This window comes from Caloenas nicobarica, chromosome 2 (genome assembly GCF_036013445.1).
Source record: "Caloenas nicobarica isolate bCalNic1 chromosome 2, bCalNic1.hap1, whole genome shotgun sequence".
NCBI classification, from domain to species: Eukaryota; Metazoa; Chordata; class Aves; order Columbiformes; family Columbidae; genus Caloenas; species Caloenas nicobarica.
Window position 1 is genome coordinate 49,269,689 of NC_088246.1, and position 14,736 is coordinate 49,284,424.

A 14,736-nucleotide genomic window follows, 5' to 3' on the forward strand; every position below is an offset into this window, starting at 1 on the left:
TCACAACACTTGCATGCATAGTCTTCTGTGAATGCATGCTGGGGAGTTTCATGAGCAAGACTGGGCTTCCCATGACACCACTGCAGACTTAAAAGTCAGACTTTCCCAAGACCCCGATTCTGGAGTCCTACCTATACTTGAATCTTGAGGGACTGGCATGTGTGCTGAAGTCCAAACCAGGAATTCTTAAATACATCCTTGGCCACAAAAACTCTATATCCCACTGAAAGTGGATTGTATTACCAAGTGCCTGACACCAGCACTGGTTCTGTGAAACCCCTTGTAGGTAACACACACCTTCAAGACTTCTCCCAGAGATGGATACTCTGGTTCATTACTCCCATCTTCAATAACATAACAAGCAACAGAAAATACCTTCCAAAAAGCGATTTTTAAATGCATACACTTTATTCAGCAAAAGTATGACAAATACCCCCATGACATCTTTTCCAACATTTTTTCCATTCAGTCCTTTGCATCAAGTCCCAAGATGATCTCTTCCTGCCCAGTTTTACCTTCTCACTGAAGGAGAACCACTAAAGCAAACCTCGTTCTTCTGTAGCTTCCAGTTCCTTTTGTCATATCATCTTCCAGCCAGGACCGCAAGTCTGACTACCATGCCCTGGCCTGCAAAGCAGCTCTCTTGCAGTTCAGCCATTTCTTTCAGAAAAGCTGCTGCAGCACCTGGACCAGGACATTCAGGACCTGGCTACCCTTTCACATCATTGCTGAGTCTTCTCTATGTTGCTCTGCACCTCTTAAAATTTCTGTAAATCCAGTCCATCAGGGAGGTAAGAAAGTAACGGAGAGGGTACAGAACAGTTTCAGAGCACAAAGACATACTTCATGTTGGCTGTGGACAGTGAAACTGATAACTAGCTTACATAAAGCAATGAAGACTTCAGTTAGCTGTTGACAAGTTTCCCAACAGTAAACACTAAAACAGCTTGCCTAGGGAAGTCCAGGGTCTCCATCACAGGTAACTTTGAAGAACAAGTTAAACAAATACACTGGGAAAACTTCAGATAGAGATGACATGGGGTTAGGGTAGAGAGGCATAGGGCTAGATCTCTCACAAACCTTCGATCTTGTATTATCTGTTAAAATGGTGTTTGCGGTCTGCAAAAGATATATACAAGAAGAGATGAAAATGTAGTGACTTCACATCAATCAGCAGTTCCTTGGGAAGTTATGTTAGAGCATTTGCAAGGAAAAGAGAAGACTGTGATTGTAAAGCCATGTAACTGAAAAATATTCTCAAGTAGTCTCCTGCTGTTAGAGAGACAACAATGCCCAGTAAATAACAAAGCTGCTGTCAGAGGCTCAGGTTAGGATCTGTCAGCACTGTGAGCTGTTTGCTCAAACATGGATGGATTTCCAGGAAGTGCATCCCAGGAAAACTGTCAGAATATCCATTTCATATGTACGGAGATGCTGCTGTTCCCAGTGATTTCAATACACCTGAAATGGGAATACAAGGGAACTGCAACAGGCTAGTCAGTCACTCAATTACATCAAAGCAAGCAAGTCCATCCAAAGAGAGTAGGTTCTTTCCCCTTGCAGTCCAAACTTGTGTTTTGTTAACAGGTCTCCTCAGTCTGGATAATACAGTATCAACTCCTTCAGAGCACATTGTTGAACACAAGATTCTTCTTCTGTAATTGCCATTTCTGAACGCCTGACTCATTTGTTAGGTAGACAGTGTTGGCTGTCCAGTCAGGAGGATTGTTCCTAGAGTCAGACTCATGTAAACATTCAAACTGTGCAAATTAGTACTTCATATAAAACTGTAAAAGGCAACCATAGGCACAGTGGAGCCCTCAAAGAGACGGGAGGGCAGGGAGACAGAGAACTGCCTGCACAGGAGAATTACAAAGGGCACGGAGAGTCTGAAGGGGTATGGACAAGGTCAAGTCTCAACCCTGTGATTCAGGGACTGTGAAATTTTGGTCAACAGTTAGGAAGATAACTATATTATGAACATAAGGGGAAGAGTAGTCTTGTGCATAGGTTAAGAAAGAATTCAACTAAACTGTGCATGTTCACCTGCTTGCTCATTCATCCCAAGTAATCGCATTTAAAAGGTCTTCATTCATGCTTAGGCAAGATTACAGTCTAAGCTTACAGATAGACCATCCTGCTGAGCTTCAGCATCTGGAACTGGTCACACAGCTACACCACAGATACCAGCCAGGGGTCTGACAATGTTTTCACACCATGCCCTTCAAAAATATATTGAAACTAGACCGACCAGTGCCTTAACTACTGGGTCAAGGTGAGATAGTTAACTCTCCACAGTCCCTCTTCTCCTACGCATTTGCCCTCAGTCAAAAGTTTTCATTCCGATTTTATTTCCACCCCTATGCATGGCTGACAGAACTACATTGGAAGATAAATTAAAATAATTGAGCTGCTTGAGACTGCAAAGGAGCAAATGCCAAGCTGTCCCATTTTGTATCACACACCCCATCCCTGGAGCACTGTGTGTCAAGACTAGGAAACCTGGGCAAGTCCCAGCTGTGCAATAGCAGCAGTGGTGTGGGCACAGTGACCGTGTGTGGCACGGGAAGGGCACAACGCCCTCCTCCAGCACCTATAGACACATCCCCAGGCAAAGCAGCAGCGTCAACAGGTTCTTCTTGGTAGCCCTGCTGAAGGGCTCTCATCACACAGATCTCCCTTCAGCATTCTCAAATACCGCACCGCTTGGCAACCTCTAGTAGGTATTTTCATGTAGGTAAACCGGGATTAGGAATCGGGGCCCCAACTTTCAGTTCCTTTCTGTAGGCAAGAGATCCCTTCACTGAAAGCAGTAAATAGGCTGGTGTGTTAATGAAGTTGTCTAGAAACCTACTCAACATACCTAAGCTTTTTTTTTTTCCATGTTGTTCTTGTTATTCTTCCACCTAACAAGATGCATGTTTGTAATCCTCGATGCAAAGCCTTTCTGCTTGTAATATTACACATAGTTATGGCAAAAAGGGAAGTCTCATGGATTACACTACATTTTCACCAGTACAATGCAAAATGAAATGAAGTTAGAATGAGAGCCAGGAGTTCCACTCCCCTCATGGCACTAACTGCCAGAAAAAACAAAAATACTCCCGGTTGTTAAAGCACTGAACTCTTGTAGGGATAATACCTAAATATTACTGTCATTCTGCACACTTCAAGCCACAAAACCCACAACCGGTATGAAACTAATTCTGTTCCATTCCTTACTTTCAAGGCCTGGCTCTGAGGTAATTAATATTTCATAATAAACTACTTGCAGAGCACACTCCAGGGTCTGCATAGGGACGGTGCAAAGAACAAAAAAAAAAATATCTGGGGCCAAAGCAGACCACTTTATTCCAAGAATGAAGTGTGTCTGGTACTGAACACACAGCCCCCAGCCATTGGACTTTGCATCTGAGGTGAGAGTTTAAGAAGAGAAGCTCTCTGGCTCAGGTGAACCACAGGCATCTGGTTTGAAAGCCCAAACACACGAACACATGGCAGAGATGTAGATACTCAAACGAGGGGTGCTCCTTTTCATTCTCTCTTCCAGTGACAGTGTCAGTCCTCATCAGCTGATAAGAAAATACTCAAATACTTGACCATCTTGACAAATACTTGACCATCTCAAAAAAGAGTTGCACCTCCAGGGTCCATACAGCCCATTACAGCTACTTTGTTTTGCTTTTCTTCACACACATCTTCATAACAAAGAAAACAAACGAGATTTCAACATAAATAACTCCTTGTCCTTAGTGACTTTACAACCTCATTTCTCTCTTAGTACTGCAACTGCTCATAACTCTTCCTTCTTCTCTTTTCCTTCTCAAACACACACAGGGGGGATTTTGTCATTATAGAACCATTTTAATAATGTCAGATAGAAAAATCAAAGGAAGAAACCACAGATTACGAAAATAGCTGATTCCATCATCTTAAACTTTGGTTCTTTAAATCTCACCAAGGAGTGTGCATGATTGGCATCAAAATCATAAGAATCAGAACAAAGATTCTGTCTGCTGTAGAAAGTCAGCTTTACTGACAGAGATTGTGCATCTTTGCAAATATCAGGCACTTACAAAGATCATCAGTTTACTGGAACAAAGCAGATGTGACTACAAGATGACTATAAGAGAACTGAAATTCTTTAAGTTAAAGCCTTTCACTTCCAAGGTGCTGGTTTATGAAAAACAGGATCCATGAAAGGAAAAATGGCTCATTTTAAGACTACATTCTGCACGCAGGTTAATCAGAGGCTACGGTCCAACTGAAACAGCCTAAGTTTTATGTATGTCCTTGTACTCATCAATTTACTTGAAGTCTTCAGAGACAGCAAAAGGGAAGCAGTAACTTGGCTTTCCAAGAGGGGACAGATGCAGACTACAAGGTCCCTTCTCAATGTTACTGCTGTTTGGACCAGCTTGCATCTGAGTTAATTGAAATTTTTCCAAGGTCACTTGCATGGAGCTGAAAAAGTTGAGGTTCACTCAACCTTCACAGTGAGCCTGTTCAGACTAAAACAATATTGATACTAACACCAGGTGATAAAACCAGCTGGAAGTGTCTAGTCTATTGAGAATTCTGACCAATGCAAATATTATCTTCCAGGTGAGCTCAATTTCACAGTCCAAAGCAAATTCTAAATCTATAGCTTTTAATTTTTATGAGAATTTCAGTATTCAACTCTGGCAGATTTAAAATTAACACTAAGGCTTCAAAAAAGGGAAGTATGGTTTGAGGAAAGAGAAACAAAGCAGGAGAAAGATAAGGAAATGCTTGAGTCATTATAGATGGTTCTATAGATGGTTCCATTTGTTTCTAAGATAGAGTCGGGGGTCATACTTTTCATAATGTGTGGTTGCATTGATAATAGGTTTGTCTACGAATTCTATCTCGCACGCCCAGGTGCTGCAAGGAGAATGCTCCAGCTCCAACACTGTTATGTTGTTTGGCACTGATGAAACAAGTATATTCCTTGGAACAAAAAGCGTCAACTGAGGACCACGAGCTGGCCAGTAGCGACCAAGATTAAAGCCATTGATCCAAATTTGCCCCTGTTGAGAAAGAAGAAATAATAACATTTTAACGATTTGACAGAGATCGAAGGATGAAATAGCTTTAAGCATAGCGCTCTTCACATAATAATTGAATTTCCTCCATCTTTCAGTTTGATGTAACACAAGGGTAGAAAATCTGTTCAAGAGAATTGCCAGTGATAGTCAAAAGAATCTAAATTCCCTGATGAGTTAAAGCTATAATTAGTATTTTAAAAGAAAGTGGTCAAATACTGCAGAAATTCCAAAATATTACAACACTTAGGAAAATGGAATTGCAAGTTCCTGGCACTGAATTTTGCACCAAGTTTAAGACTGAAGCAAACCTGAAAATTGTATTTACTAGGAGCTGACTGTTAAAAGGAGAAAGAACTCACAATTGAAAAAAGCAGATCTTAATTCTGTCGTGGCTCTCTGCACAAGTGTAAAACTACACCACCTCGGTAGCCCCTTCCTGTTGCATGATTTCATTAAAAAGGTACAGCTTGTCTAGGCACATGAAATTTGGATGTCTATTATACTCGTAATAGCTTAGTCAACAAAAGAACTTGTGAAACCACACAGCAAGAGAGTACTGTATTTTGTTGTAGTTACCTTCAACCATTAAAATCTTTGGGGGTCTGCTAGCACTAATCTAAGTTCAATTAAATTGTGGTTAACTTGGCATACAAACTCTTTAAATTACTTTTTACAGTGGAGGTGGCCAGAATCCCCAGTTCTAAATACTGTTCTAACATTATAAATACTTTAAGTTCAAAAGATAAAATCGGGCAAGGGGAAAAAAGTCAAAACAGTCATTTATACACCACAAAACAGACACATTGAAGTGCCACAAATGCAGATTTTCCCCAAAGTCTGTGAATTGATGAGTTGCAGAATGTTTAGTAAAACCATAAATGGACTCCTACTGAGTTAAGCTGAATCTTGGTTCTTTAAACAAGACGGAAGGGAGGAGATACAGCTGATTTCGACAAATAATTTGCTTTTACTCCTAAGTGTTCTTTCAGCACATGTCAGGCAAGAGTCCAGTGGACAAGAAAAAGGAAGGGAATAGATAACTGCATCTGTGTCTCCCCTCTTGCTTTGGCCTTTGGTAATCAGAATAAAGAGGAAAAATAAACTAATTCAAGGCATTGATGTAAACTGATAAAAGTAATAAAATAGTCTGAATCAAGTAAGGACTTTTACTGCACTTGATGATTTCTAAAATCATCTGGGATAGCTGAAATCAGAACAATATTTTTAAAGGATTTATAAAAGTGCAATTGTAATATAGTGAGTATTGCTGTTCAAGCTGTTTCAGAGGTATTTTTCCTGTGTTTTCTTTTTTATGCATTTATGAAAACAATTTTTATGAAACTCACAAGAGAAATTTTATAAGTTGGTACATTTGCAAGTGCAGGTGAGTTGTTTTAGCTCTGTATCTACTTCCATGGTATGAGATCCTATCTTGCACAGTTCTGCCAAGGTGTTAATCAACTTTGACCTCAAACTTTTTTTTTTTTTTTAAATCAAGTTTATCTTGCTTTGTGGCTTGGTTTTGCTGTATTAAGAGGCAAGAGAAGAGCTATTTATTTAAGCTCACTACTCTGGTTCTGTAGCAGTTTTAGAATATATGACATTAATGCAACCTCCCCACACACAAGATGACTTAGTGAGCATACCCGCCAGACAGTAGCCTACCTACTACAGAGAGTGACTGTAATCCCGTGGGAAGTAGGAGTTTACTGTAGAAATCAAGTGCATTACAGTTCTTACGCAGGAGGTATGATCAGATAGGTCTCTGTTCCTGATCTTAATCAGTCACTGGTTGTAATTCATTTTTCCAGTTAAGCTACAAACTTAAAGTTCTCAACTTCAAACTGTCCTTATTAACACTGCAGTATCTAAAGACTGCACACCCAGGAGTTTGTATGCCCTAAACCAGCAAATCATGATACTATATACACTATCAATAAATATGCCCTAGACAAAGTAAAAGAGAGGGGATCTCTATCTTAGGTAACAAGATTTCCTTCAGCAGGGTCAGCAAGCACAACCCATGATTCCATAGAAATCAAGAAGAGTCCTGACTCCAAATTCTCTTTTCTGTTGAAGAAAAAGTCCGATAAATCTAACCAGACATTCAGGGGCATGTACGCTTATGGGCATCGTGCTTCCTCAAGCGATAGTGGAGGAAGTTTTATTAATAGTGAAGGGTTTAAAAACCACTGAAGGCAAGCAAGCTACAACACAGGTCATGACTATTAATGCTGCACCCTTCGTCCAGGGTGCCCAGCAGGCCATATTCCTTGTCTTAATATGCAAAGGCAGGATCACCATTAGAACCATATGTTTTCTTGGTTACATGTCGTTTCCATGGTTTTCCAACTACTCTAACAGGTGGGTTTTAATCCCTATTAAAAGTCCCTCTTCACACCTTGGCATCAGCAATTTATACAGTGCCACTCAAGGATTTAAGGCCCAGATCCAGTGGGCACCCATGTAGAATTTAAAGCCTTATGGCCCTCTGCCTTAAAGGCAGTTGCTCATTGGTAAAGTTATCTGGAAGTCTCAGTCTCCACATCCAGTATCACCTCAATGTTATTACTCCTGGGTATCTTTCTTAAAACTTTGGTCCAATCCATATAAAGCTTGAAGGATCAATTCAACAGCCCTACTTAACTGTTTGTCTGGGATCTCTTCACCTTGACTGCTTTAGAGGGTATACGAACTACACAAATCAGAGGTTTCTATGTTCATTAGGTCAGAGGAAAAATTCCCACAAATACATAAGAATTCTTGGACTCATTTGCTGTATCAAATATGAGTTTGCCAACAGGCAGGTATAGTCATCTCACTTCCTGAAGATGACTTAAAATTCATTTGGGTCAATTCATTTTAATTTGGGTCACAGAATTTACTGCAAAATCTCAGATTCTAGTTCCTGTGCAAAGAGCTATTTTTGGGTTTTGTTCAGTGATTGTGTGAGATACACACACATATAGGAACAGGGACTAAGTCAGACTTCCTCATCCAAGCTCGTTGCCAGCAACACTAAGTGCCTGAAATGAATCATGGTCCCCTGCATATTGGGAAGTGTTTTCACCACTACAACACAGTAGATAGATCACCAGCAACTCCTTCTCCTAATCTTTTAATAGCAGTAAAGTAATTGTTTCGGAAAGTAATAATTCTGCTACCTAACACTATCACAAGCATTTCCCTGAAGCCAGGACTTAAACGCTTAGGCCTCCAAGGGGACTGGCACTTCAGTGCACACACTCTGTTCCCTGTGTCCCCGACCAGCTGGTTGAGCTGGTCCTTACCCACCCTGCATGCTGGCTGTTGCAAACGTGGCACTGTGAAAACACACTCTTTGCTGCTCTAGCTACGCTTCAGCCCTATAAGAAGTTCCCATTGACAGAGATGCACCCACAAGCTTTTCAGTGCAGAGCTCTCCGATCTGTTCAGGCCAGTTACAGGTAACCTCCACACGACAAGCAGTAACATCTTCCACGCATCGGATCCATGCTTATGGGTGCAACACCAGCAGTTGTATCCAGCACCGTCTATGTTTTGTAACAGGATCCACAGTTCCTCACACAACACTGAAAATATGTTCTTAGTTACTTTTAATCGATATAACCAGGAAAGTGTCGTGTAGCATCTCACTTCCTCCAGAATAATTGTTTTATCTCAAGGCAATTATTCACTGCCTCCCTCCAAAAAGCTGCTTCTGTGCCACATCTGTCCTGATTTCAGCTGGAATAGAGTTAATTTTCTTCCTAGTAGCTGGTATAGTACTGTGTTTTGAATTTAGAATGAGAATAATGTTGATAATACACTCAAGTTTTAGTTGGTGCTCAGTATTCAAGGACTTTTCAGCTTCTCGTGCTGTGCCAGGTACACAAGAAGCTGGGAGGGGGCACAGTCAGCGAGCTGACCCCAACTGGCCAAAGGGATGTTCCATAACATATGACATCATGCTCAGTATGTATTTTGGTGGAAGCTGGCCAGGGGAACTGCTGCTTGGGGACTGGCTGGGTGGCAGTTGATGGGTGGTGAGCAATTGCATTGTCCATCACTTGTTTTATGTATTCTGTTATTGTTGTTGTTTTAATATTATTTTCCCTTTCAGTCCTATTAAGCTGTCTTTATCTAAACCCACAAGGTTGTTTTTTGTTGTGTGTTGTTTTTTTGGTTGGTTTGTTTGTTTTTGTTGGTTTTGGTTTTGTTTGTTTTGTTTTGTTTTTTCTCTGATTCTCTCCCCCATCCTATGGGATGGGGGGTGAGCAAACAGCTGTGTGTTGTTTAGCTGCTTGCCAGGTTAAACCATAACAACATCTCAAGACAAAGAAAAACCAAAAAACAACACAACTAAATGCAGCACTTCTAAATAGCCTGACAGTTCATCTTTCTCACTGTATCATGTATCTTTTGAACGTTTCCCTGCTCTTAATGGTTCATCTCCAAATTTACTTAAAGCAAGGAATCAATTTCCTAGTCGTTTAAATATGTTTGAGACACCCTACCACTACAACCACTACAAGAGAAGTTGACTTTAATCGTCCATAGAGGTTTCAGTAGCTGAGTGGACTTTAAGTTTTTACAGCAAAAAGTTGTACCTTTGTCCAGCCAGGAAACTTGACATAGGTGTCTTGAGGCAAGTCTGGAATCCCTCCAGGAATTGAAAGTCTACCAGTGTAAAAAGTAGGTGCTTCATAACTCAGTGGATTGCCAACAAATCTCTTTGGTTGGTCAAGGTGGCCATGGTTCACTGCTCCATCTATGTCTAGAGGATAAATTTCCCATTCAACAAGTGTATCTTGATCAAGAGTTAAATTTGAAACTAGACCCTAAGAGGAGGAAAAAACAAAAAACACCAAAACATAACAAAATTAGCTTCAAGTTACTGATGTTTTTTGGCTGCAACTATAAGTCAGTCAGGAATAAAAACTGAATCAAAGCACTTGCAACAGCTGCCAATCTGTGTATTAAAAAAACCAAGCACCTGGTCTTCATCAATTATAAGCTTTGCCTAAGAATAAAGGGTTTCACTTACTCTCTGTGAAAGATCTGTTCCTCTTCAAAGTATTCAGCTTTCACTGATGCCCAAGGTTTGGTGGTTTTTTTTTTTTTTTTTTTCCCCCCAAACTTTTTTTCCTGTAGCTGTGAAGATTTCTGGTTTGCTTTAACATGAACACAATTCCAAAACCCGAGGCTTAATAAAAAGGGGGGAAAGTATCAAATATTTTGAGATACCATCAAGAGATTGGGTAACACTGAGTCACTAACCCAAGATAACCACCTGCACAACAGCAGAGAAAACAATATTGACTTCCTACAGATCTTCCACAGCTAACATACAGTATCACAAAATCAAGCCACACGCTTTGTGACCCTGATTCAGTAAAATACATCAAGTTTACAGTCAGCTTCAAGCCCACAGAGTCCTGTTTCATTTCTATGAACCACATGTGCAGCACACCAGGATACCCGCGCAACAAATGCAAAAGCAAGTTAAAATAATGATTTAAGAAGAGTGAAAAGAACATTAAGTTACCCCAGCACACATCCTAATTGTGTTATAATAGTTTCTAAAGTTGTGTTTCAGTGTAATGCAAGGGGTTGACTTTAAACCAATGTGGCTACATCCATATAATTGCTTGAATAGATCCTGCGTAGAAGCTGCTTTGCAGTGCAACTTCAGTTCTTTTGCAAACACCACATGTTGAAGAGGAACAAGTAAAACCACATTTTCTATGGCCTTGGATGGCTGATACTATGTCGTGTGTCTGTTCCGATGCCTAATAAGCATTGGCACCGACTCCACAAGCCTCATCATCAGTACAAGCACTAATTGGCTTTCTCTTCCTTTACCGAGATGCCCACTTTACAGAACAGGAACTTATTTTTCTTCTATCAAAATAAAATATCTGTACAGAGTTAAGTGGCAAAAGTTTTCTATACAACTTAGACTTAACTCTGTCTAGCAATCAACTGAAGTGATGCAACACAACTTTAGCTTAAACTTTCTAACTTGCCTCCTTAAAACCATATTTAGGCACTACGAATGGTGCAATTTTTTCAAATGAGATAAAGTGCCTACTAAGCATTCTTACTTTGGTCTGCATAATGGTGCAGATATGGATATAAATTTTCCAACTAAAACAAAGATACAGGTGGCAGTGAGCATGTGAAAAAATAGAGAAAAAACAAAAACCAAAAAACAAACAAACAAAAAACCAACAGAAACCACACTCTTCCTTCCTTTGTGTCCTTCAACAAGAAGACTTAGATCAGCAGGATGTCTTAAAACCAAAACTCTTTTAAGATTCCTTCCCACAAGCTAGAAGCTAGTTCCATTTCGAGCTCAAAAAAAAGTGACAAAAACCAGTCAAACAAAACCCAGAAAAGCTACCCCATTTGCTTAAAAATGGAAGGCTGCACAAGGTAGGAACCTCTTCCCCTGAAGTTATTTTTGAAAGCACAAAATATCTAAAACCCAGGGTATAATTATTCCCAGTTTTCCAAATCAACACAAAGAACAGCTTAAAGGAGGAATTCTATGGGAAGAAGCAATACACATATTCCAAATCTACCTGAGAAAGGCTGCCTTTTTACACAGAAGGATCCTGCTTTTACAGGATTATTCTCACAATGCACCTGTCTACTAAACTTGCTTTCACTCTTAAATCTTTAAAAGGCTGAAACCCTCGTATAAGTGTGAATTTCAGCTCAACCACAGCAACACTGAGCACCTCCCTAATTCAACCTCTAACTCTCTACTCTGGTATCTTAATTTAGCACTAAGCACAGAGGTTTCCTTATCACCTGGTCTGTTATTAAATAAGTAAAATGCAACATTTCTACTGCCTCAACATGAAGGCAAAAGACTGGGGAACAAGTTGCCCTCTCTTGCCACTCACATAAAGGCAAGGTGCCTTGAAAAGACAGTATGAACAGAGTTGGCATTATGGCTACTCACTGAATTTATATGTCACAAGCACAGAAAAGCCTCAGTTGCTGATGCTTTTAATTCAGAGGCTTTCATACATCTTAATAGTTCCCACATATATTTAGTGGGTTTTGGTTAGTATTTAAAGAACTGCATGCTTTCCAAAATATAAGAAAGCAGTTTCCCCTTCCTTACATCGTGAAAGCTTGTAGTCTACCAGCTTAGCAAATGCTGAGAGTTATAGTGTTTTGCCCTGACTACTGCCTTAGCATAACTGGAGATACACCTAGAAGTCCTTGCCACAACACACTTAAGAATAAGACAACTGGTCAATTAGACTCCTTTAAAACAAGTCTCAGCTTCAACTCTTCTACGCTGCTTAATCATAACCAACATATGCTTCAATTATGCAAACAGGACCATCCTACTCATGGTAGTAAAACACAAGTGTGAGAACAGGAGTTTCTGCCTACTGGCGATCTTGCACGTCTCTTCCTAGTCTATGTTTTATGACTGAACTAGATTCTCTTAACAGGCCCAAAGCTGACCAGAGTTTGTGGTCTCATCAACTAGGCTAGTAAAGATGCATCCACACTTTACTTTTTTCCCTACTTATAACCTTAAAAATCCTGCTTCCTCACAGCATACGTGCCTCTCTTTCCCGTAATGTTTACCTTTCTCCAACTTTTGCATCCAAAGTAACTAAGAAACACTTTGGACGAGTCTTAATTCTGCTCTGAGACACCTGTCACAGACAGAATTTAGACTGAGAGGAAATAGAAGCTTCTGATTTACCTTGCATCACCTTAGCACCAAAAGGCACCACAGTCACTGGACAGTTATTAATCTGGACAGTCATTAGACACCTGGCAAGCTTTCTGAACACCACCAAATCAATTTAGGCCAAGTCAAATCTAGGGGGTGTTTAAGAGATTCTTGCATTTAGGGAGTTGCAAATCTCTTTCTAATTGTAAAGCTTTGTCACTACTTCATTATTACTTGTAAACCAGGAATATCAAAAACTAAAAAAAATAGCATGCTGTAGGACTGAACACAGCAAAAACACAAGACAAGACCAGCCTCTACAATATTCCTCTCTTCAGCAAATATCCTATAACATCTAAAACCAGGAAAGTTTCCTTTTTGTCCCTGGTCCTCTTACTGTTACGTTAGCAGCATCACCACTGTATCAAGTTTATGTGGCAAGGTTTTGGTATTGCAGGGGCAGCAGGGTTGGCTTTTGTGACAAGATGCCCAGAAACTGCTCCCATGTCACACAGAATCAGTTCCAGCCGGCTCCAAGATCGACCCACCGCTGGTCAAAGCTGAACCCATCAGTGATGCTGGTAGCACCTCTGTGATAACACATTTCAGAAAGGGTAAAAAAACCCCACTGTGTAGCAGTTGTGAGAGAGGAGTGAGAAAATGGGAGAGAAGCAGCCCTGAGCACCAAGGTCAGTGAAGGAGGGGCAGGAGATGCTCCAGGTGCCAGAGCAGAGATTCCCCTACAGCCTGTGGTGCAGACCATGGCGAGGCCTGCTGTCCCCCTACAGACTGTGGAGGTCCATGGTGGAGCAGATACCCACCTGCAGCCCTTGGAGGACGCCATGCCAGAGCAGGTAGATGTGCCCTGAATGAAGCTGCAGCCTGTGGAGAGCCCATACAGGAGCAGGCAGGAGCTGTAGCTAGTGAAGAGGAGCCCACACAGGAGCAGGTTTTCTGGCAGGAGCTGTGACTATTTTGGGGGACCCACACTGGAGCAGTCTGTTCCTGAAAGACTGCACCTCTGGTAAAGGACCCACGCTGTAGTAGCTCTTGAAGAACTGCAGCTTGTGGGAAGGACCCATGTTGGAGAAGTTCATGAAGGACTGTCTCCTGTGGGTGGGACACCATGCTGGAGCAGGCAAGAGTGTGAGGGGAAAGGAGCATCTGAGACAAAGCGTTATTAACTGACCCCATCCTCCATTCCCCATCTCCCTGTGCTGCTTGGGGGAAGAAGGCAGAAGAGTCAGGAGTGCAGCTGAGCCTGGGAAGAATGGAGAGGTAAGGAGAAGGTGTTTTAAAGACATGTTCTTGTTTCTCATTATCCTACTCTGTTTAATTGGCAATAAATTAAATCAATTTCCCCAAGTAGAGTTTGTTTTGCCCATGACAGTAACTGCTGAGTGATCTCCTTGTCCTTATCTCAACCCATGAGCTTTTTGTCGTATTTTCTCCCCATCCTGTTGATGGAGGAAGAGTGACAGAGGGGCTTGGTGAGCACCTGGTAGCCAGCTAAGGGCAACCCACCACAGCCACTCATGCAGGGAGGTGACAGACCCAAAGCGTAGCATGGACCCAGAAGCATCTGGAAGCTTTATGATCATTATCTCTACCACCTGATCAGTCCAAATATGAACTGGCAATTTTACACAGTAAAGTGCTCGTGAGACAGCCTTTCCAAGCCACACCGAAAGTATTGCAAGGGTATGCTGCTAACAAATGAAATAGGACATGGAAAGAGAAAAAAAGTGTACATATATACACACACACATACAGACAACTACAACTCCAAGATTCACAGTTCTCAGAGTATGACCAAGATCTCAACCGATTTCCAACTCATTTTTGGAGTTTATCCAAACAGCTTCACACATTTCAAATGTTAGCTACAGGCTCGACTCAACCTGAAAGTCTTGTGGGCAACACTTTGGCTGACAACATAAGGGAACCAACAAAAACTATTTAAAAGATGTCTGTCAGTTC

General features: G+C 41.1%; 1 protein-coding gene across 1 annotated transcript in view; it reads right to left on the minus strand.

Annotated features, from left to right (window-relative positions):
* Positions 1-419: 419 nt before the first annotated feature.
* Positions 420-14,736, minus strand: part of GLB1 (galactosidase beta 1) — a 52,650-nt gene continuing 38,333 nt past the window's right edge. Inside the window, exons 15-16 of the mRNA XM_065627801.1 lie at positions 9,659-9,889; positions 420-5,051 (exon numbers count right to left, since the gene is read on the minus strand). Coding sequence (XP_065483873.1) covers positions 4,794-5,051; positions 9,659-9,889 — 489 coding nt within the window. The 3' untranslated portion in view covers positions 420-4,793. The remainder of the gene's footprint in view (positions 5,052-9,658; positions 9,890-14,736) is intronic.